This window comes from Miniopterus schreibersii (genome assembly GCF_964146895.1).
Source record: "Miniopterus schreibersii genome assembly, chromosome: 2".
Classification (NCBI taxonomy): domain Eukaryota; kingdom Metazoa; phylum Chordata; class Mammalia; order Chiroptera; family Miniopteridae; genus Miniopterus; species Miniopterus schreibersii.
In genome coordinates, this window is record NC_138102.1 from 167,947,702 (window position 1) to 167,969,029 (window position 21,328).

The 21,328-nt window shown below is 53.4% G+C and overlaps 3 protein-coding genes across 6 annotated transcripts; 1 reads left to right on the top strand and 2 right to left on the bottom strand.

Moving 5' to 3' along the window:
- Positions 1–159: 159 nt before the first annotated feature.
- On the top strand, positions 160–2,775 carry CDCA3 (cell division cycle associated 3). Of its 3 annotated transcripts, none has more exons than XM_081128576.1 (6): positions 160–530; positions 744–919; positions 1,154–1,283; positions 1,788–2,081; positions 2,195–2,298; positions 2,425–2,775. In XM_081128576.1, the coding sequence occupies exons 2-6, from the start codon at positions 800–802 to the stop codon at positions 2,578–2,580; spliced, it is 804 nt and encodes a 267-aa protein (XP_080984702.1). In that variant the 5' UTR covers positions 160–530; positions 744–799; the 3' UTR covers positions 2,581–2,775. The 3 variants fall into 3 exon arrangements, with proteins under 3 accessions (XP_080984702.1, XP_080984703.1, XP_080984704.1); XM_081128577.1 differs by having other exon boundaries at positions 461–530; positions 1,863–2,081; positions 2,425–2,666; XM_081128578.1 differs by lacking the exon at positions 160–530 and having other exon boundaries at positions 718–919; positions 1,863–2,081; positions 2,425–2,666.
- Positions 2,776–4,273: 1,498 nt separating this feature from the next.
- GNB3 (G protein subunit beta 3) lies at positions 4,274–10,217 on the bottom strand. 2 transcript variants are annotated; one of them, XM_081128574.1, is made up of 10 exons: positions 10,154–10,217; positions 9,820–9,906; positions 9,520–9,558; positions 7,999–8,105; positions 7,857–7,920; positions 7,567–7,729; positions 7,389–7,455; positions 7,103–7,304; positions 5,779–5,995; positions 4,274–4,890 (listed from the first exon to the last, which is right to left on the bottom strand). In XM_081128574.1, the coding sequence occupies exons 2-10, from the start codon at positions 9,874–9,876 to the stop codon at positions 4,784–4,786; spliced, it is 1,023 nt and encodes a 340-aa protein (XP_080984700.1). In that variant the 5' UTR covers positions 9,877–9,906; positions 10,154–10,217; the 3' UTR covers positions 4,274–4,783. The 2 variants fall into 2 exon arrangements, with proteins under 2 accessions (XP_080984700.1, XP_080984699.1); XM_081128573.1 differs by lacking the exon at positions 9,820–9,906 and having other exon boundaries at positions 9,945–10,166.
- Positions 10,218–11,319: 1,102 nt separating this feature from the next.
- Positions 11,320–20,842, bottom strand: P3H3 (prolyl 3-hydroxylase 3). Its single transcript, XM_081127393.1, has 15 exons — positions 20,222–20,842; positions 19,148–19,300; positions 18,604–18,805; positions 18,389–18,520; positions 17,760–17,896; positions 17,217–17,306; positions 16,927–16,979; positions 16,726–16,793; positions 16,465–16,589; positions 13,902–14,003; positions 13,489–13,639; positions 13,101–13,218; positions 12,951–13,026; positions 12,028–12,168; positions 11,320–11,874 (listed from the first exon to the last, which is right to left on the bottom strand). Exons 1-15 carry the CDS (start codon positions 20,705–20,707, stop codon positions 11,704–11,706), a joined length of 2,205 nt encoding a protein of 734 aa, XP_080983519.1. The 5' UTR covers positions 20,708–20,842; the 3' UTR covers positions 11,320–11,703.
- Positions 20,843–21,328: the final 486 nt, after the last annotated feature.

Below are 21,328 nucleotides of genomic sequence, written 5' to 3' on the forward strand. Positions count from 1 at the left end.
GTTCTTGGTATTTGAAAAAGAGGCTACCCAATGAGGCGGAGTTTGAGAGGGTTAGAGTCGAGTGATTGATAACCCGTCAACCTGTAAGGATTACTATTTCTCTCGCCTCAAAATTTTCATAGCTCTGGCTCCGCCTGAATCTGTACATAATAGCGTAATGATTCATTGTGTTTTTAAAATAAAATTATTTCGTTTTGAAACTGAAGGTCTCAGAAGCGAAGATTGGCACTCCTTAAAGTTTATCGACAGACAACGTGCAGCCTGAAAGGAACAAAAGTGCCCTTTTATCAACGAGGCGTCACCCCTGGGCAAGCCAAGCCGCTGCCCATTGACTCCATGATACCCATGATGGACGTCCTCCCAGCCCAGTGGCTTCCTTTCCTGGAGGCGGATCCCACAGAGCGGGCCTATAGGAGTTTGTGTCGGCTCAGCCAATAGGGTCACGGCAGGGGGCGTGGCGGGAGGTTTGAAACTCAGCTTCGGGAGTTGAGGCTCCATCTGCTCTGCGCCAAAGGTGGAGTTGGGGCCCGGTAAGTGATTTGAATAAATTAGTGAATAAGTTAGACGGTCCCGCAGGCCCTGAATGAGCCGCCTTGTCAACTGCACCAGTCATTGTCCCCACAGAGCTGTCTGGCCCAGCGGCCGGGAGGTTCCTTAGCCGGGATCTGGGAAGATCGGGTGGTCAGGAGTCCGAGGTTGGACATGGTCGTAATGAGGGCTGAGACCTGAGTCACTTCTCACAGGCATCCCCTCCTTGCCCCGGGCCGGGCCCTGCCCTACCCTCTGCCATCCGGTTGAGATGGGCTCAGCCAAGAGCGTACCGGTCACTCCAGTGCGGCCCCCGCCGCACAACAAGCATCTGGCTCGAGTGGCGGACCCGCGTTCACCTAGTGCCGGCATCCAGCGCACTCCCATCCAGGTACTTTGGGTCAGGTGGGGGGTAAGTAGAGAAACTCTAAATTCTTTGGCCTCCGCCTAATCTGATTCTGAGAGAGCCCCCACTCCCCACCTCTACTTTGAGGCCTTATTTTCTACATCGTCCTGAATGTCTGGGGGCCCTGGCAATTCCTGCCTGGAACATTGGCCCGAGGCTGGAGACCTGGGAGGGAAGAAGAGTCAGAGCTCAGACTTTAAAAGCCTTTGGTCTTGACAGGTGGAGAGCTCTCCACAGCCAAACCTAACAGCAGGGGAGCAGCTGGAGCATCCTAATCAGGCCCAGGACTCAGATCCCCGCTCTCCTACCCTTGGTATTGCACGGACACCTATGAAGACCAACAGCGGAGGTAAGTGTTAGGCCCAGGGAATTCTGATGAGCGTCAGCTAGCATCCTTGGTTGGGGGGCCAATTAAGCCATCCTCTCAGGGCTCCTTCTTTTTTAAAAAATATGTCTTTATTGATTTCAGAGAGAGAAGAAGAGAGAGGGAGAGATAGAAACATCAATGATGAGAGTCATTGATCAGCTGCCTCCTGCATGGCCCCACTGGGGATCGAGGCCAAAACTTGGGCATCTGCCCTGACCCGGAATCGAACCTGAGTCTTCTGGATCATAGGTCGATGCTCAACCACTGAGCCATGCCGGCCTGACTCAGGGCTCCTTCTTAAAGGGGCCTCTGTCTGCTATGAACCCATCTCACTCTTTTCTCAACATTTTGCTCCCTCTCACCTTGATTTCCCTTTTCTTAGTTCCTTGCCCACCAGGGCATGAATCCTAAGGCTTTATATTTTTTCCTCTTTGCTGAACAATTTGTATCAGGGAGTCACTATCTCACTTCATTTCTCCCCTCTAGAGCTCGAAACTCCACTGGTGAAACAGCTGAGTGAAGTATTTGAGACCGAAGCCCCCAAATCAAATTTCCCCCCAGAGCCTATTCTGCCCCTAGAGGCACCTTCATCTTCTGAATTGGACTTCCCTCTGGGCACCCAGCATTCCCTTGAGGACCAGATGCCACATGGGAGCCAGACTGAGCACCCCTCCAAGCAGGTGTTTTCCGAGGAAGAAACAGGACAGCCCTCAGAAACTCTTATGGCCAGCCAGGGCTCAGACAAGCATATGAGAGACCCCGAGACGCCCAGACCTTCAGGTACAGAATCTAAGGGCAAAGTATAAGGAAGAGAAATTGGGATGATGTCCTGGGATAATGTCCACAGATAGTTTAGGAGAAATAAACTATAGGCCCCTAATTTTGTCTCCTAGGTTCTAAGCGCAATAGACGGAAACCAAATGGCAAGGTACTAGGGAGATCTCCCCTCACCATCCTGCAGGATGACAACTCCCCTGGGACTCTGACACCACGACAGGTAAAGTGAGAGAGTGAGAGCTATTCCTAGGAAGTCCAACATAGAGGGTGGGAGGCCCTCTTACCCTATCGTCCCTCTCCTGAACAACCTCCCTCCCTCCCTCAACTTGCATACTGCCTTTTGTAGGGTAAGCGACCTTCTCCCCTGAGTGAAAATGTTAGGGAACTAAAGGAAGGGGCCATTTTGGGAACTGGACGACTCCTGAGAACTGGAGGACAAGTGTGGGAGCAAGGCCAGGACCATGACAAGGAAAATCAACACTTTGCTTTGGTAAAGAACTAGGCCATGCATGGCCCCAGCCCTGGGTTCACCAGGGGTCTAGTGATGTTCTGAGTCCTCTCACCCCTTCTTTCCCTGGGAGACTGGAAAGACTCATTTTCTTGACTCCTCCTGAACTGCCACCTCTGGACCTGAGAGCTTTCTTAGGTTTTGTGTGTTATGTGTTTTTTGTATATTAAAGGAAGTGATTTTAAATGATGATGTTAACTGTTATACTTAAACCTTGCACTGGGTCATCTTCATGTAGAAAGGCAGCCTGGGGAGCTTGTGTTCCCTGGCTTGAGTGCACCTGCATTGATACCTCCAAATCTGTTTAACGCACCTCCCTTAAGTCCAGGTGTTCCCCAGGGCTCTGTCCCTGGCTCTTTCCTCTTGCTATTCATAGGTGTTCACTTCTAGGGATTAGCTACTTCTTACCTATATTCAGGTAACTCCCAGGTCTCTCTGTCTAACCCTGACCTTAATCCAGCTGCTCCATAGGCACTTCAAAGTCAGTTTGTCTAAAGTCGAATTTGTGATCTTCCCCCCCAAAACTATTTCTCTTCCCCTCTTCTTTATCCCTGTAAATAACAGTATTATCCACCCAAACCCAAACCTTGGCCATCATTTTTAAAAAAGATTTTTTAATTGGTTTTGTTTGTTTGTTTAGAGAAGGGAGAAAGAGAGAGAGAGACAAAGAGAGAAACATCGATGTGAGAGAGATACATCAATCAGTTGCCTCCTGCGTGTGCCCTAATAGGACCGAGGATCAAACCAGCAACCTGGGTATGTGCCCTGATTGGGAATCATACCCTCCACCTTTTGGTGTATGGGACAATGCTCCAACCAACTGAGCCACACCGGACAAGGCTTGGCCATCATTTTGAATCCTTTCCTCTTAATATCCCATATCCTAGCACTTGGTCACTAAATCCTAGTGATTCTGTATCTTTAATCTCTTTCCCATCCCTTCGCCACCCCTCTGTCCTATTGCTCTTGCATTTCTTGCCACCTTCCTTTTATCTGTTGCCTTCATTCCCTCCTCTCTTCCCTCCCTCCATTTCATCAACCTACCCTGCTGCTAGGGCCATCTTTCTTTTTTTTTATAAACTTACTTTTCTTTTTTATATTTTTATTGATTTCAGAGAGAGGAAGGGAGAGGGAGAGAGAGATAGGAACATCAATGATGAGAGAGACACTGATCAGCTGCCCCCTGCACGCCCTTGACTGGGGATTGAACCCACAACCTGGGATCGAACTGTGATCTCCTGGATCCTAGGTCGATGCTCAACCACTGAGCCACATCTGGCCAGGCTAGGGGCATCTTTCTGAGAAGCACAGCTTATCACATTACTACTCTGCTCAAAACTCTTCAGTAGTTCCCCATTGCTCTTAGGATAAAAACTAAACTAGCCTGACATTCAAGGCCTTTTATAATCTGATTCCTTCTCAACATAATCCTCATGTACAAACACACGCACAGGCACCGTAGGCAGGCTGTGGTGAACTGCTATACACACACTCCCAAGCCACCTGGTGAAAACCTTTCCTGACCCATCTCAGGCCTTTCCCATGAGACTTGGGCTTCTGCCTCCACCCTACTTTCTGCCCACAAGCTGTCTGGTACCCAACCTTTATCACTTGCACCTGTAATACTTTATTACTTAAGGGGGAACTAGGTCTTTTTGGAACAGAAGTAGGGTGGAAGCCAAACATCACAGATATACCAGCAGGCTATACTTTATTGCGGATGCTTTGGAGAGAGAAAAAGAAGGTAGAAAAAGGAGGAAGCATGAAGGAGAAAGGGGGCCAGGACCCTGGTGGTTCCAGAGCCATAGTCTCAGGCCAAGCACCCTGTGTCACACAGTTCTAGACAAAGGTAGTAGCTCTGGAGGAGGAATCCTAGGGCCTGGAGCCTCAAAGTGAAAGCCTGCTGGGCTGCCAGGGGCAGGGGAGGGGGACCCTTGTCCTTGCTCATTGAGGGAGAAACTCAGGACCAAGGAGAGGGGAGGCCATGGGAGGAGATGGGGCAGTTCTCTACCCATCCCTGATGCTGCCTCCCAAAGGCACACTCCCTGCATTCCCCACTGTCCTCAAGGAGAAAGCTTGGTGGGAATGGCAGCTGGGGTATAAAAGAGAAAGCCTTGAAGGAAACATAAAGAAATTGGGCAAGGAAAGGGACAGCTGAGTGTCTTCATGGCCTTTTACCTCCCCTCCTCCAGCCTCCTCAGTTCCAGATTTTGAGGAAGCTGTCCCAGGAACCAGTGGCCACCGCCATCCCATCAGCTGTGACCCCCAGGCAGCTGACCCTGTTGTCATGGCCAGAGAGGATGCCTGGGGAAAAGGGAGAGGAGTCCACGTGTCTCCATGTGCTGATTTGGCAGGGAGTGTGTGCACGCACAGGAATCCTAGGTTAGGTAGGCTGGGCTCTGACTTCAGCCCCCCTGATGGAGACTGGAAGGTTGAAAGAGGATTAGCCCTAAAAGATGGGGTTTCTCTTGAGGCCAATCTCTCTGTCAAGAACCTGGGTGGAGGAGGAGCGGAGAGAGATGGTGAAAGGTTGGAAGTGTCAGTGTGCTATGAGAAAAGTAAAGGGCATCTGGATGGGCACTGGAAAATGGGGAAAGTAACCCTTTTATGCTGTTTCTTTGTTTCCAAATGAAGATACTGAGGCCCAAAGAGAAGTGACTTACCAAGGGCACTCAGAAAGTAAGCCACAGAATTAGGATTTGGACCCCGACTCTCTGGACAGTTTTATTTTCATTCAGCACCTGGCCTCTTCCAAGAGAAAAAGCTATACTATCTGACTCAACTGCAGACCAGGAAGGTCCTATAAGCCCCTCACTTGGAATTAGGGCCCTCGGGTCATTCTAGACCTTGATTCTGCTCATTGCATAGTTCCTGAGACTCCCCTTTTCTTCAGGGGGTGACCCTGAAACATAGACCTGACAAGATATTCAAGGTCCTCAGATCTGGGCATAACCTGAAGGAGCTCCTTTGACAGGGAGCAGCTATGGCCCTGGGCAGTGGAGAAGGGCCCCTCAGAGCAATTTTTCTTTCAGAGAAGATGTTGCTACATTGGGAACCAAAGAGGGACTGGATTCCAGGGGTAAAGCTCAGAGTTATCTAATAATTAGGGAACGGCAGTAAGAGATTCCCAACAAGGGGAGCTTGCAGGAAGGTACTTCCAGCTGAGGTGGCAATAGGGGGGCTGTCCCTTACCCACACGCTCGCCCTTCATGGAGTCCCAGACATTGCAGTTGAAGTCATCATAGCCTGCAAAGAGCAGGCGGCCGCTGAGGGAGAAGGCCACGGATGTGATGCCGCAGATGATGCTCTCGTGGGAGTAGGCAGTCAGCTCCTGGTCTGCCCTCAGGTCAAACAGGCGGCAGGAGGCATCATCAGATCCTGTGCAGATGGCCTCTCCACTGGGGAAGAACTGAGGGCACAGGTGGCAAGGGAGTCAGAACTCAGACTGGGACAGCCGCTGCCTCTCCTACCCTCTCCCTGGCTCCTGCCCTGGTGGCTCCAGGGCAAGCTGCTTCCCTCAGCCTCCTTGCCTGTCCCTTCCCTGGTCTGTGGTGAGAAAGGCCGCAGCATCGCTCTTAGTGTGCACTGGAGGCTCCCCTATACCCTTCACTTGCTCCGTCTGACAGCCTGCAGACCGGCATTATTCCCATGAGGCTGAGGGAGTGCCTGCAGCTTGCCTAGGGTCACATGGCTAGAAGCTCAGAAGTTGTCTCTGACTCTTCCCACTACAGTTGGCTGGATCAGAGTAGAGGAGCAGGGCCAAGTACAAATGCATAACCTGAATCTCATCATGAGGAAATGTCAGATCAACTCAAACAGAGGGGAAGTCTACAGAAAACTGGTTTGTACCGTACTCTAAAAATGTCAATGGCACAAAGGACAAAGGTAGAAAAACAGTTCCAGTTTAAAGGAAACTAAGATGTGGCAAGAAAATGCAATACATGTTCTCGGCAGGGAAAAACACACCATACCAAACCACTGCTATTATGGATATTTTTGAGATAATTGGTGAGGTGTGAATACAGACTGTAGACTATATTATTGTGTCGATGTTAAATGTCCTGATTATAAGAATTATACTGTGGCTATGTAAGAGAATGGCCTTGTGTTTAGGGAATACATGCTAAAGTATTTAAGGGGTAAAGAGACATGATATCTGCAACTTACTCTCAAAAAGCCCAGGGGAAAAAGCAAAATGTATATCTACATTGTGATGTTTGTGTTTGGCTGGCTAGCTAGCTAGCTAGCTCTCAATCATCTATCTATCCATCTATTCCTCGGTCCCTCCATCCCTTCCTCTACAGCGAATGATAAAACAAAGGTGGTAAAATGTTACCAGTGAACATGGGTGAAGGCTAGGTGGGAGCTCTTTCTGTTACTCTCACAACTTTTCTGTAAGGTGAAATTATTTCAAAGTAGAAAGTTAAAAAGACGGGCAAGGTTCTCTCCGAGGGGTTAAAGGATGTGTTGGGGGTGGTGAGGTGGTCCCAGGAGTTGGAGCACAGAGGGGGCTCACACAGATGGCGTTGATGTCCGACTCGTGACCAGTAAACGTCTGCCGGCAAGTCCCCTCGCGCACGTCCCAGAGCTTGGCGCTGGCATCACAGGCCCCCGAAATGAAGAGTTTGAAGTCAGGAGACACAGCCAGGCTCATGCAGTCCCCTGTGTGTCCCACAAACACAGTCTTCTGCTGCCCGGTCTCGATATCCCACAGAGCACTGCAGGGAGGAGGGGAGGCTATCACGGAGAAAGGCCAGGACAGCACTGCCTTCCCAGCCCAGCACCCAGTGTTCAGTCCTCACCACGTGGTGTCCCCTGAGCTGGTCACAATGTTGTTGTCATCCAGAAAGCGGCAACAGGAGAGATAACCTGGGGGTGGTTAGGATAGTGTCCTGGCTGCAGAGCCACAACCTGCCAGCCACCAGCCAGGGCTTCCCTGGACCCCTCAAGATGGGACGGGATAGGAAGAGGGTCTCTCACCTGTGTGAGCAGAGAGCTCCCGGCTGACCTTGACATTGCCCTCACGGGATTTGAGGCTGTAGATGGAGCACATGTTGTCCAGCCCCCCACATGCCACAAAGTTCCCTGATGGAGCATAGGCACAGGTCATGACCCAAGAGGAGCGCAGAGGGATGGCGTGTACCTGCAGGAGGGCAGGGTGAGCAGACAGGACCTGGGCTGAGCTCCCAGGTGGAGAGGGCAGAGGAGGGTAGGCACAATGTCCCCAAGGAAGGACAGGGTGATGGAGGGGCGGGATGCGGGGCTGGTACCTTATTGGTGGTGTAGGTATCCCAGACGATCAGCTTCCCATCTTGTGAGGCACTTACTAGCAACCTGGGGAGAGGGCACCCTATGTCACCCAAGCCTCTCCTTACTGCCTCCCCTCCCCTCTGAGCACCTCTCAAGCCTCACTTAGAGTCAGTGGCCCAGTGCATGGCATAAATCTTGGCCAGGTGTCCCCTTAACGTCCGCCTCGTCCGCATCTGGACTCGTCCCACAACTTCTAGGCCAGACACAAGCTGCAGAAATGGGGGCATTAGAAATCAGGGTGAGTAGGGTATGTGCCCAGATGTCAGTGTCACTGCTACCAATCTGTACAAGTTTCTGTTCTGCTCCAGGCTCTGGCTCAGACCCCCAGCCTTAGAGAAATAAGTCCCTGCCATGGAGTGGCTTAGGTTGATGTGAGAGACAGCCAATGGCATGTTGTTAAGTGCTTAACAATTCCCTCTCCAGTGGGGGTGGGGGAAGATGGGGGGAAGTGGGAAGGTGATTTCTAACCTATAATTCTTCCACCTTGACCAATTTCTTTATATATGTGTGTATGTGTGTGTGTATTTCAGAGAGAGAAAGGGAGAGGGAGAGAGAGATAGAAACATCAATGATGAGAGAGTCATTGATCAGCTGCCTCCTGTACGTCCCTACTGGGGATTGAGCCTGCAACCTGGGCATGTGCCATGACTGGGAATCAAACCATAATCTCCTGGATCATAGGTTGATGCTCAACCACTGAGCCATGCCGGCTGGGCGACCACGTTGACCAATTTCAAAATGCCAATGTGAAGTCACTAAACACACACTTAGGAAGCTACATACGCATCTGCCAATTCCAAACCACCAGGAGCCTGTCTGCACACACCTGCGCAGCACAGCCAACTCTTTAATGAGGGTATCCAAGGTATCGCCATGACCTTGAACTGCACCACCTGAAATTTGTGGTCCTATGCCCCTTAAACTCTATCCAGCTTCTAGACTTAGTCTGGGGCTCCAGGGCCAATAGACGCCTAATAATTTATTATCTTGACCAAATTACTTAACTTCTCTGAGCTTGTTTCCTCACCCATAAAATATTTATAGCACCTACCTTATGGGGTTGTCATAAAAATGAAATTATGTATTTAAACAACTTAGCCGGTGTCTGACTCATGGTAAGTGTTCAGTAAATGCTTACTCTTATTAAGATATTTAATCCTATCTAAGGTGCAACCAACTCTAGGAAGCACCTTTCTGGTATGTATCACCAAGAAAAAATGCTGCCAATTTTAACTGTAAGGCATCATCTAGTGTTGGATGCATCTTGATTTCAGAAATATCAAAATGTGAAACAGTGGGTGTCTTAGAATTGATGAAGTACAGTATCAGACAACTAGTAACTGAAGTCTAGGAGGGTTTGTGATTCACAAAGCACTGTCCCTCTCTTCACCCTCATCACCCTGCAATGTGAGCAGCTGTAGTCACTTTTGTTTTATGGATGACAATAGGGGCAGCATCTTGTCCTTAGCCTGCCCCAGAGCAGATCTCACTGAATGTTTGTTGGCTGAACTAATTAATGTCATTCCCCATTCAAAGGACATTGTACTAAAGCTTGGGCTGGTCAAGGAGCTCCCCTCCCCTTTCCTCCCCTCAGGCCCTGCCTCAGGGGGACAGGAGTCTCACCTCTGTCAGAGTAATGTCAGCACAGGCTTTCCTGGCATCCTAGGGGGAAAGCAGACATCAGGGGAGGGAAGGGCAGAGTGGGGGGTGGGGTGCATGGGCCTCTGAGGTAAGTGGGCATGTGGCTCTATGGTTTGGGGACATCTCAAATATGAGATCCAGAAAGTCTCTGGTCAATTCCAGGTGAGGAATCTCTAAGGTGTCACTCAAGAGTGAATCCAGCCTCCTTCCCCCAGGGCCACACTCCCTCATGTCCCCATTTCCATGTTTTCGGGGTTCCCAGTGGGAAGGTTCTGGGGTTACTGCAATCTGCTTCTTGAGCTGTTCCGCTTCCTGCCGCAGCTGCTCCATCTCCCCCATGGCTGACAGGTTAAGAGGTAGCTCCGGCTCCTGCCAGGAACATGGGGTAGGTGTAGGGGGATACCTACCAGGCCATGTTTCTGTCTCTCACACCCCACACCAGAGACTCCTCATGAAGGCTGGAGCCCAGTCCTAGAAATAGGGAACTGACAGTAGCCTACACCACCTCCCCAAACCCCTCCAGGTTTGGAGTCCTGTGAAGCCAGCCCCAGCCCTGCCCCAGCCCTCCCTGCAGCCCCCAGTCCCAGAGAGCAGAGCCAGGCCAGCTCCCTCTTACTTGGGCTCTGACTGGACCTCTCCCAGGTTTCCAGCTCCGGTTCCCAGGCGCCTCCTCACTGCAACGCCAGTCTGTCACCTGCCCCAGCTGGCTCTGCTGCCAGAGGAGCTGGCCTGGCCTGGCCCCACTCTGGGGAGGGGGGTGTGGGCACTGACAGAGAAGGGTAGGGCCAACAAGGACATCAGGCAAATGAAATCAGCTGGCAGGGGTGGGGGAAGAGGACAGGGAGAGGTGTGTGGCTTCCAGAGACTTGGGCCAGCCTGGGGGAGGGGTAGGAGCAGTGCTGGGCTATAGAGGAGCAGCCCCCCACAACAAGCTCTGGAGGGAGGAGGGGTGGAAGGGGTGCTTTCCTGATCGGTCTCTCTGCAGGCAGAGAAGAGCATCAGGCCCCATGGGATTAGAGCAAAGCTGTGAGGATTAAAGGTTGAGGTTTGGGAGGGTGCAAAGGAACAGTAGTCACCACAGCTCCAGCAGCCCCCTCCTCCCCAGGTCCCCACCAATGGTGATGATCTTGGCAGTCACGGCCTACCTAGCAACCAGTCCCAGGGCCAGAATACAAGGGTGAGAGATGGCCCATTGTCAATACCCAAAATTGTGTTCCTTAGCTCAGGTGGTGGGGGAAGAGGGTTCTGGTGACTAAGGGGAGGGTGCAGGCAGGAGCTGAGATTAGAAGGGACTGATCTGGATAATCCTTTTTCCCGACAAACCCCAACCAGCTGCCCTGGGATCTGATTGGGGGGGGGGCAGTACAGGGGATTCAGAAGGAAGGATGGACAGGCCTGCCCCTGTTCTGAGTGCACAAAGGATTACAAGTGGAGGGCAACCCCATTCCTTGCTTCCCTCTGGGGTTTGGCCCACTCCTTGCCCCATGACTCACGAGGTCCTGCTGGGGCTGTGAGAGCAGTAGTCTTAAGGATCAGGCTGCCCTAAGTCTTGGCCAAGCTCAGAGGGAAGTCAGGTCTTAGAGTTGCAGGCCCAAGGAGCAGCTGTCAGGGGTTTGGGTGTATTTGCATGAGGGGAGCAGGTGGCTGAGATTTCCCTGACAAATCACAGGCGTGAGTGGCCCTGCCTCTGGAGGCCTGAAGACACCTGTCTCCTCCCAGGCCAGCTATAATCGCTCCACCTCCAGCCACCACAGAAAGTGAGATACAAACAACGGTCCCAGCTGAGGGATCTTCACGTTCTTTATTGACAGGCTGGGAGAGAGCAGTGGGGTTTTTCTCCCCTCTCATCCTCATCTGAAGCAGTCAGGCTCTGCCCCCTGTCATTTCTTCCCAGGGAAGCACCATGCCCTCTGTCTGTCCTAGGGCTGGAGGTCCATCAGCTGGGGCCAGGCCTGGCTCCTCAGACCTGGTGAGCTCTAGGCTGGTCTGTGCAGGGTCTTCTGAGTCCAGGGCTGGATGGCCCTTATGATCCCCCAGATGCTGAGGGTACAGGGACAGAGAGCTCGCTATTCTGCTCCTGTCACATGGGGGCTTCTTGTGGGTCCTGGCATTGAGGCAGCCCTTCACAAATCAAGTGGCCATATCACAAGGAGCTGGCTCAGCCCCTCACAGCTCCTCTCGGACCCGAGGTGGCTTCCCAGCCTTGTCCTGGGCCCGCTGAAGTCTGCGGCTGGGGGGTTCTGGGGAAGGGTCTCTGCTGGGCATTTCTTCTTCCTCCTTGTCACCTTCCTCCTCCTCCTCTGGCTCTTGCAGCAGCTCTTTGGCTTCTGTCCACTCCTGGGAGGTGGGAGGAGAGTCTGGCCCAATAGCCTACATCCACCCTGCCCCAAGGACCCTCCCTGAGTCATCTCAGCCCCTGCCCCTCACCAGTCAGCCTGCCCACGCTTCACACACCAGGAGGGACATCCTTCCTACTCTGCTCCTCCTCACCTGCTCCCTGTGATCAGGTGCCCATGTGTGCCACAGTGCCAGGGCGCAGCGCCGGCCCCGAGTCACGGCCCACACACCATGGGGATTCTCCACACCAGAGCTGAAAGCCACGAGGCGTCCGCAGCGAGGACGAACCTGAGCCTGGGGAATGAGGGCAGGTTGAGCTCCAGGGAGAGGCCCTCAGAGAACTTGGCCCTGCTCCTAGATTAGGACAGGGCAGGGGGCACTGAAAGATCAGCTCCCTTGCCCATCACCCACTCCTTAATTCAGGGGCTATCTTGGGGCAAATGAGAAATCGGCCTCAACTGGGGGAGCACAAATGCCAGACTGAGGCTAAAGCAGTTGGAGCCAAAGGGAGAAGGGGCCTCCATCAAGGGCCTCCTGTTGGTTCCCTCCCCCATGCCCTGGCTTTTCTTGTCCAATCCTTTGAACTAGGTGTTGAGGTAGTCTGCAGAAATGAGCACACGACGAGACTCTGGGTACTGGGGATAAGGATCTTGGGGATACTCTTCCCCTCCAAGGAAAGCGTGGATTATAGGCAGCTGGTGGTGGTAGCAGAGAAGGAGGGAAGACAGAGCAACAGGTGATGAGAAACCACCGCCTGTCTCCTCCTACCTACTTCTAGCCCCTAGTTTCTGCCTGGAATAGGGACTTGGGGTCCTGTGCTCACCCACCCTCCTTTAGGAGGTCAGGCAAACACTGAAGGCAGGGTCTGCAGGGGTCACTCTGAGATCTCCTGGGGGGGGCATAATCACTTTCTGCTAGGAGAGCCCCTGAACACAGACAAGTGGGAAAAAAGCCATAGAGGAAAGGAAAGGGTTAAGGTGGCTCCAGCCATTTCCCTGCATTTGCCTCTGGGAACCTTCTGTTTTGAATCCTGAGCCCACAGCTGGTCTCCATATTCCAACCCCCACCCCACTTACCCTGACAGTGAGGGCGTTGGGCTCTGTGAAGAATAGGTCCCCACCCTGGAAGTCATCATTGAGGTAGAGGAGTCCACTGGAGGAAGAAGACCGGAGGCAGTGAGATCCCAGCCCAGGCCCACCTGCCTGACCCCTGGAAGGGCTGCCCACCTGTAGTCTCGATAAGTGTAGGCTGGGGGCTCCCGCCAGCACTCTCCGGTGTCAGGGTCCAGGACGCAGTTGTCAGCATGCACTGGGTGACTCAGGTCCATGCGCTGCTCTTGCTCCCCTAGAAAGCAAAGGAGCCCGGTGAAGGCCTCTTTTTTTGTCCAATCCTTTGAACTGGGTGTGAAGTAATCTGCCATTCCATCCACCACCATCCACACCCACCCCAAAACTTGGGGGTCACAGCTGAGCAGAAAGGCCAGGCCCCAACCAGGGCAGGGAAGTCAGAGTCTTTTAGGAGTGAAGATGAACCCACAGTTAGGAGGTGCTGAGGGTATGCAGTGCCCCACAGGGACCCGAGGTTGGGGAGGAAGAGTGGGGACCTGGTGGTTACCTTTGACGGCAGTACGGCACACCAGGTGAGTGAAGGAGAGATGCAGGGGCCGTTCCGGGGAGAAGTAGGCCTGAGTTAAAGTCCGCACTCGCTCGCTCACCTCCAGAAGCAGCTTAGCACCCTGAGTGCTCACAGTCCCAGCCCGGGCCAGCTGCAGCCGAAGGGAGAGAAAGGAGGGAGGCAATGGAAGGGTGGGTTTGGAGTCTCTCAGCAGCCAGCTCCATCCATCAGCTCCCACTGCTCCTTCCACTGGCTCCATGACAACCCCTCCTCAATCTGGGGCAGAGAACTCAAGGACTCAGTCCAGGAGAGCCCCTCCATTGGAGAAGCCCAGGCCCGGGCACCCAGCCTCCTGTATACCCTCTTCTCCAGCTCTGGGCATCAGACCAGGGCATGGGTGCCTCCTCGCTCACCTGTGCAGCCTTCAGCACCGTGAGCCCCTCGAAGTGTTCATGGGCGGTGTGAGGGGAGCGGCGGCCCCGATAGCCAGACCTGGCTCCAGCCTCAGCTGCATCCTAAACAGGGAGAGTTGACTGTGGAGTCGCTGTCCTTTGGCCCCGGACTTTTGCACACCTCACTGCCCATGGACTACAAGACTTTCTCTCCAAACTTCCTACTCCCTGGAAGAGGCTAGAAGCTCCCAGAGGTCTCTGGTGGCTCCTTTTCCTGAGCTGCTGCCCTTCCCCAGAGAATGACTATAATCATGTTTGTATTGTCACTCTCTGGTAAAGATCTGGAATTCCACTGTCTGAGTGGCCTGTGCACAGAACTTTGGAGAGCATCCTACAGTGGGGAAAGGGCCTCTGAGAGGGTAAGGACAGCAGGGAAAGGGGTGCAGGAAGGGCTTGAACATTCATCCCTGATGAGCAAAGAATAGAGGAGTCCCTCTGGAAAAAGGACTCCAGCAGGAAGCTCGATAGTCAGGCCAAGTCCAGCCGAGGAATCTCTCTCTGACCTCTTCCCACTTGACACGCTCTTAGAAAACATGAGAACCCTTGATGCGAAGTCCCAATTACCCAATGGCTACATGAGTGTCATCACCTGGGGGTCTCCTGGTATTTGGATATCCTTTCCTGACATCTATTCTCCTGTCTGCTTTTTGAAACTCAGTTAAAGTACCACTACCTAATTATCCTATATGTAAACCTCATCTCTGAGAGACCACCTTATCAACCAAGCCATCTAATCTTCTATTCTTGTATTCATTCATTCCACAAATTTGTACTGAGTATCTACTATGTGCCAGGCACTGGGAACAGTTCTAGGCACTAGGAACACAATTGTGAATATGAAAAAGTCTCTACTTTCATGGGGTTTATATTTTCAGATAACAAACAAGCAAACAAACCAGATATGTGTTATGAAGAAAATAAAAACAGGGCTACAACCTTGAGAGTGCGCAGGCAGGGGCTGGGGGGCAGTTAATTGAAGAGGTGACAGCTGAATTGAAACCAAATTATAAGAGGAAGCCACTTGAATATCTGAGAGAAAAATGTTCCAGGCAGCAGAAATAGCAAGTGCAAAGGTCCTGAGGCCAGAATGAGTTTAGTGTGATCAAGCAACAGAAAGGTCCAATACTGGCGTTACCCAGGGTCTCCCCCTTACTTTCCTTTCCCACTGCATTTCTCCACACTGCCACTAGAGGGATCTACCAGTTCTATAGGATGGTGGTGACTCCAGACCCTGCACTTGGAGGTTCTACAGGCACAAGAAAGTCAACCCCTCCTTAAATACTTCAATAAGCTGCCCTACCATTCTCAGTAGGGTACAGAAGGCCCTTCATGATCTCTCCTGTGATTCCAGCTCTGGGTCTCTCCCTTATACACTTCTGAATAACATACAGCCTGACTGATAACAGTCACAGCTAAATACTGAGCACTTTTTTTTAAAAAACATATCTTTATTGATTTCAGAGAGAGGAAAGGAGGGGGAGAGGGAGAGATAGAAACATCAATGATGAGAGAATCATTGATCAGCTGCAGCCTGCAACCCGGGCATGTGCCCTCACTGGGAATCGAACCCCGATCTCCTGGATCCTAGGTCGATGCTCAACCGCTGAGCCACGCCCGGCCGGGCCTGAGCACTTTCTATATCTAAGATCTTTACCATGTACCGACTCATTTAATCCTCACAACAACCCCTTGAAAAAAAACCACTGTATTTAGCCCCATTTTATAAATGAGGAAACTAGGCTCAGAGATGTTAAAATACATGGCCCAACATCACACAGATGGTCATTGTGGGGTCCACCCTATGCTCTTAACCCCTGCGCTCCTCGAGCCTGACTCTCCTCCTTTTCTCTGCCTTGTCCTTAAGACTAAGCTCAAATGCCACCCCCCACCCCAAGCCTTCTATGACCTTGCATTTTGGTGCTTCTATTTGAAGGAGTACATACTTCTTTTATCAAACTTACACCCGCTCTAATTGTGTGTCTCTACGTCTGATTCCTTCTCTCTACAGTGAGCTCCTAGATGCAGTCTGTGTTCATCTACTTCTCCCTGAAACCTAGAAGCTTCTAGAACACAGTAGGTACTCAAAGAGTATGTGTTGAAGGAACACTAGCCTAGAAGGAGGACTGATGCTTCATAAAATGGCAGACTCAACCTGGTGAATGGATCATTCAACCCAAACTAGGAGGGAATTCAATGGATAGGAAAAGAAGCATGTGTCCACTGAGCCATCGGCCAAGCCAGTAATGAAACTCCAAAGAATCATCACCCACATACTCACACTCTTTTATGACTTTATGTTTTTTATTTCCTTTTGTTTCTCCTATCAACTTCTAGCAAAATCCCTTTGTAAAGAATGTCCACCCCATGCCCTCTAAGTTGAGAGGAAAAGGAACTTGTCCACAGCAGTGAGGCAGTGGCAAGTCCAATCTCTGCTGGAGAATCAGAGAAGGCAGAACAGGGGGAAGGCAGCTGTGCCTGGGGTCTCTTACTAGCAACTGTGCCACCTACCCATAGGTCTTCTTACCTTGGCCAGCTGCAGCAGCACCCCACACTCAGCTGGGGTGAGCAGACCGTCCAGCACTGCTCGCTCTGACCCATTCAACTGTCTTGCATCCTGGGTCAGGGTTACTCCTTCCAGGAGGAGGACATCTGCAGGGGAAGGGACAAGGCAGAGGGGATTGAGGGCCTCCTTAAGGCAGGCCCAGCAGTAGCCCCAGCTGGCAGGCCCCAGCTGGCAGCCCACAGACCCTCCAGGCAGCTGCCTCCTGCTCTTCCAGGAACTTACCCTTCCAGTCAGTCAAGGGTTTCGGCTGTGGAGGCTCATGGTCCCAAGGCCGCTGCTCTTGATCCTCTCTCAGGGGTGAGAGACATGCTCAGTGGATGCACAGACCAGTCCAGATCCATGTTCCCCAGGCCCAGTCTCCCAGGAACCCTTTTGTCACCTTCCAGCTCAGGGCAGGCCCCTCCCACCACTGACATCTCCTACCTGAGCTTTTCTCTAAGTGTCTCAGGGATCAAAGCTGCTGGAGTCCAGGGATCCTGGAACAGTCAAGAAAAGCGCCATCACCCACCAAGTCCAGCCCCAATCCCTGATATTAGACTCTGAACCACCATAATAATGTTCTGCTTCCCGAGGGCAAGGTGGAGGTGGGAAAAGCCCTGGGCATGGGCCCTGGGCCAAACTCTGTAACAATAACTTATGTAGCACTATTTGCCAGGGGCTATTCTAAGAGCCTTATACATGGAAGTGGGATGGACAGAAGTGGAGTTACTCACAGGATCCTTGAAGCTGGTCCCCAGGTGCTCCATGGCATAGTAGAGCTGTCTCTTCTCCCCCAGGGATCGAAGAACAAAGCGCTGGATGTCCTGAGGTGGAGTGGACAGCAGGGAGCAAGGGGATAGGGGGTGAGACAAGGAGAAGTTAAGTGGATCAGGGAAGTTAAGGCTGGAGGAGAGCAGGGCAGCCCCAGGTTCCAGGGGACAGCCTGCATGCTCCATAAACACATCATGTGCCTCTCTGTTCAACTTTCTTCCCTCAGCAGCTCAGGACATCTAGGCTCAAACTGGGGCAGAAGTCTGTGTACAGGGTGGGGGCTGGCAGGGGTGAGGTTAAGGGAAGAGAGATGGGCTGGCACTTGGGCTCAGGAGGAGTCTGAAGTGGGGACCAGGGTGTGGAGACAAGTCAGTGCTGGACCTGGGGTTGCCTCTGGTGACTAGAGTACTTGGCCAGAATAGGGAGGGTGGAGTCCGGGTTACTGCTCAGGTATGTTTGCTTGATTTCGGGCTACGTCACAGAGTAAGTGCGTGAGGAGTAGGTACCTCTCTTGGCCCAAGGCCGGGTCTCGGCTCTCCCAGCTGGGCCTGATACTGGTTCAGAGCTTCCTTGGCAGCCTCATCCTCCGGATAAAAGAGCAGGACACTCAGGACATTTTCCATAGCCTGGGACAGATTCCCCACTGGAGACAGAGCAATAGGATGGGGTGGGGCACACACATGGAGCCATGATCCCTGGGCAGAGGTAGCGATGACAGGTGGACAGAGGCAGAGCCAGGAAAGGTGATCTCCCAGCCAACCAACTCTGTAGCCCTCCCTGCCTCCTTCCCCCGGCAGACATGCTCCTCCACTGCTTCTTGTCAAAGCTCACTCAAACATACCTGAGCTGAATGGGCAGAATTCAGAGGAGAGGGAGAGAGGAGAGAATAAGGAAGGTGAGAAGCAGCAAGGGCAGAAGGAGCCCTGTGACCCATCTCCTGAGCTTTCCACAGTGGCGCCAAAGGAAAGCAAGTTAGAGTCTTCCAGAAGTGATGGTCCCCATGGAGCCCTGACCAACTACAGAGCCAGAGACAGGTGGGAGGGATGGAGAGACAAGGCTCAGAATACCATCAAAGACAAAACTTCACTGTCCCTGTTTCCAATCCATCACCCCGAGGGCTCCCTTCCCCACTGACCCTGAGCATGGGCCTCATGCAGCCGTCTCAGCAGGCTGGGAAGGAAGTCGGGGACAGGGAAGCTGCGACCAGGCCGTGTGGCTGTGTCCCCCACACAGCGCTGCCGGCACTGCAGAACCCGAATCCAGTGCCCTGCGGAGGACACACAGAAGCTATTCAGCTTGTCATACTTCTCCTCCTGGCACTGTGAACCCACCACTCTCCCAGCTCCTTACCTGCAATAGCCTCATAGAGGCCCCCCTGGCTCCCAGTTCCTTCCTCCTCTTCATCGTCCCTTTGGTGTTCCTCGGGCCCCTCACAGCCAGCCCGGCAGCTCTCCATCTGAGCCAGGCTCTCCTGCAGGGCCTCCTCGAGCCTGGGCAGTGCCAATCCTGCTTCCTGGCGCCCCAGTAGCTCTAGGCCTGAGTCATAGGCTGCCTGTTGGAGAGGGGAGTGCCAGTCATCTGAGATCCTGGAGGAGGGGGGTACCAAACAAGACTGAGAAGTAGAAAGAAGGCGAGGGGTGTTGGTCTCATTTGTGGCATGGACTCCAGGTCCCACTTCACCTTGGCCTCAGGATTGGAATGTTTGAACGTGGGACTTTAGTGATCCTCAGGAAGAAAACCAAGTCCCAGATAGGGACTCCCCATCCAGGGTCACTGAGAACCACACCCAGATCTCCTGATGCCCAAGACACACAGGGCCACAGTCCAGGGAGGCTGGTGTATCCTGTTAGTCAAGGGCTAGGGTGAGGGACAGGGGTCCTGCTGAGGGTCTCACCCAGTGTGGGGGTGTCTCCAGGTCCCGGAAGCTTTGCGGTCGAACCCCAGACATACGTCTGTACTTAGCCATGTCCTCCCGCATCTGCAAGTGTGTGGGGTTTGCTACAAAGAAGGTGTGAGCTGCAGCTGCTGCCAGGTCCAACTTCTTCAGCTGAATCAGGATGGAAGAGGGAGTCAGTGACCCGAGGTGTGGGTGTCAGACCTCTGCCTCTCATCAGCCTCCCCATCCCAGACACACACCTGGGCCTGCCCCAGAGCCTTCTATAAGACTTGCCAGTCAGAACTGCCCACCTCTCAAGCTCCAGGCCCCTGGACACCAGTATGTTGGCACTCTCAGGAGTCTGGCAGCTAAGGAAAGGGGATCTAAAGACTTTGGAGTCAGCGAGATATGGGCAGAGGGGCTTCAGTTTGGGAGATAAGGTGGAAGTGATGGCTAAGTAAGGTGGTAGGTGGGAGACACCTGAGTGACCAGCAAAACCCGTAGGACTCTAGGACCCTGAGGTGAGGTGTGTGACCAGCCCCCCCCCCCCCCAGCCACGTAGACAACAGCTACAGTCCCAGTAGCCGCGCAGTGTCCACTGTCCCGGCACCGCATCCCCAGACACACGGTCCCCACGGGCCCTCAGCCTGGTCCCCCTCCTCTTACCTTCCCGAAGCTCCCTCCTGCCCCAAGGAAAGGCTCCCGCTCACCCTCCTCCCCGCACCTCCCGTCCGGCGGCGAGTTCCACCCCTACCCCATCCGCTGCATCGCTAGGAAGAGGCAGCGCCCGCCCCCACGCAGGTCGCGGAAAGACCGAATAAGATTTCAGGCCCCTTCCCTCCACCTTCGATCTCCTGCCACCCCGCTTCACGTCCCCTGTCCCATTCCAACTTTGCTCGCACTCTGAGACTTCAGTGGGTACTGGATGGGATTTTGTAAGGAACTACCCAAAACAGAGAGGTCTGTTGAACGCCCCCTACAGCCCCACCCGAGTCCTGGCGCTGGCATCCTGCCCTCTTCTGGCGAGTGCAAGTAAGACAGCGACGTGGGGTGGGGGCAGGACCCCGAAATCCGCCCTGAAGGCTGGCGCACCTGGTAGTAGGCCCTCTGCAGGTAGTTGTAGGGCTCCCGGCGGCGGAAGGAGTCTCGCAGGGCGCTCCCCACGCGGAACCGCGCCGCCCCCTCGGGACCCAGCCTTCGCGCCGCGCACTGGCTCAGGCACTCGGCGCGGCGCAGCGCGGCGCGGAGCAGCAGCCGCTCCCAAGCCCCGGGCGCCCGGCCGGGCCCGGAGTCAGGCCCGGGGGCCTCGGGGAGCGCAGCCCCCGGCTGGGCCGCACAACGCGCTCCGCAGTCCTGCCGCGTCCGGCCCAGCTCCGCAAAGCTCCGCAGCGCCTCCCGCAGCAGCGCCACCGCCGGTGCCCAGGCCCCAGCCGAGTAGGCGCGCAGCCCGTCGGCGTAGAGCAAGTCGGGGGCCTGGGGGGGCGCCCCGGGGGACAACGTGGCCAGGCCGGGGGGCTCGGGGGATCCCGGGGGAGGCAGCAGGAGCAGGAGCAGCAGCAACCGGAGAAGCCTGAGCATGGTGCCCGAGCCTCCGGCGGCTGCCGAAGGAAAATGCAGGAGCGGAGGGGGAGAGGAAAGGGGCAGGAAGAGGGAGGGGAAAGGAAGGAGAGATAGAGGGGAGGAGGAGAGGCAGGGAGAAGGAATGAATGAGTGGAGCCAAAGTGAGCTGATGAGGGGAGACCCAACCCTGGGAGAGGCCAAAGTGAGAGAGAGAGAGAGAGAGAGAGAGAGAGAGAGAGAGAGAGAGAAAGAAAGAAAGAAAGAAAGTCAGAGGGAGCTTGGCAGAAAGTGGAGGAAACCCTGGCCGGGCAGCTCAATTGGTTAGAGCATCGTCCTGATACTCCCAAGATTGGGGGTTAGATCCCCAGTCAGGGCACATACAAGAAACAGCAATGAATAGCGGATGGCTGTTCCTGAGTGCATGAATAGGTGGAACAACAGATGGATGTTTCTCGCTCGCGCTCTCTCTCTCTCAACCTTCCTCTCTCTATGTAAAATCAATATACATATATATATATATATATCATTTTTTTTAGAAAGTGGAGAAAGCAGTCTTTAAGAAGAGTTGGGTAGTGTGGGATGAGAAACAGACCAAGAAACAAATCATAGACGGGGGAGGGCAAGGGCCAGAAACAGGAC

Bases quoted from the DNA above. Each gene is read 5' to 3' on its own strand.
- GNB3 (XM_081128574.1), bottom strand. From the start codon at position 9,876: ATGGGGGAGATGGAGCAGCTGCGGCAGGAAGCGGAACAGCTCAAGAAG. The intron at 7,921-7,998 runs GTGAGGCTTGAG...CCCTCTCCCCAG, and splicing joins CACTGGGCCACTGACTCTAA to GTTGCTAGTAAGTGCCTCAC. The intron at 7,730-7,856 runs GTACCAGCCCCG...GCCCTCCTGCAG, and splicing joins ATACCTACACCACCAATAAG to GTACACGCCATCCCTCTGCG.
- P3H3 (XM_081127393.1), bottom strand. From the start codon at position 20,707: ATGCTCAGGCTTCTCCGGTTGCTGCTGCTCCTGCTCCTGCTGCCTCCC. The intron at 17,307-17,759 runs GTACCTACTCCT...ACTCCACCTCAG, and splicing joins CCGGCCTTGGGCCAAGAGAG to GACATCCAGCGCTTTGTTCT. The intron at 12,169-12,950 runs GTAAGTGGGGTG...CTCATTCCCCAG, and splicing joins CCAACGCCCTCACTGTCAGG to GCTCAGGTTCGTCCTCGCTG.
- CDCA3 (XM_081128576.1), top strand. From the start codon at position 800: ATGGGCTCAGCCAAGAGCGTACCGGTCACTCCAGTGCGGCCCCCGCCG. The intron at 1,284-1,787 runs GTAAGTGTTAGG...TCTCCCCTCTAG, and splicing joins TATGAAGACCAACAGCGGAG to AGCTCGAAACTCCACTGGTG. The intron at 2,082-2,194 runs GTACAGAATCTA...TTTGTCTCCTAG, and splicing joins CGAGACGCCCAGACCTTCAG to GTTCTAAGCGCAATAGACGG.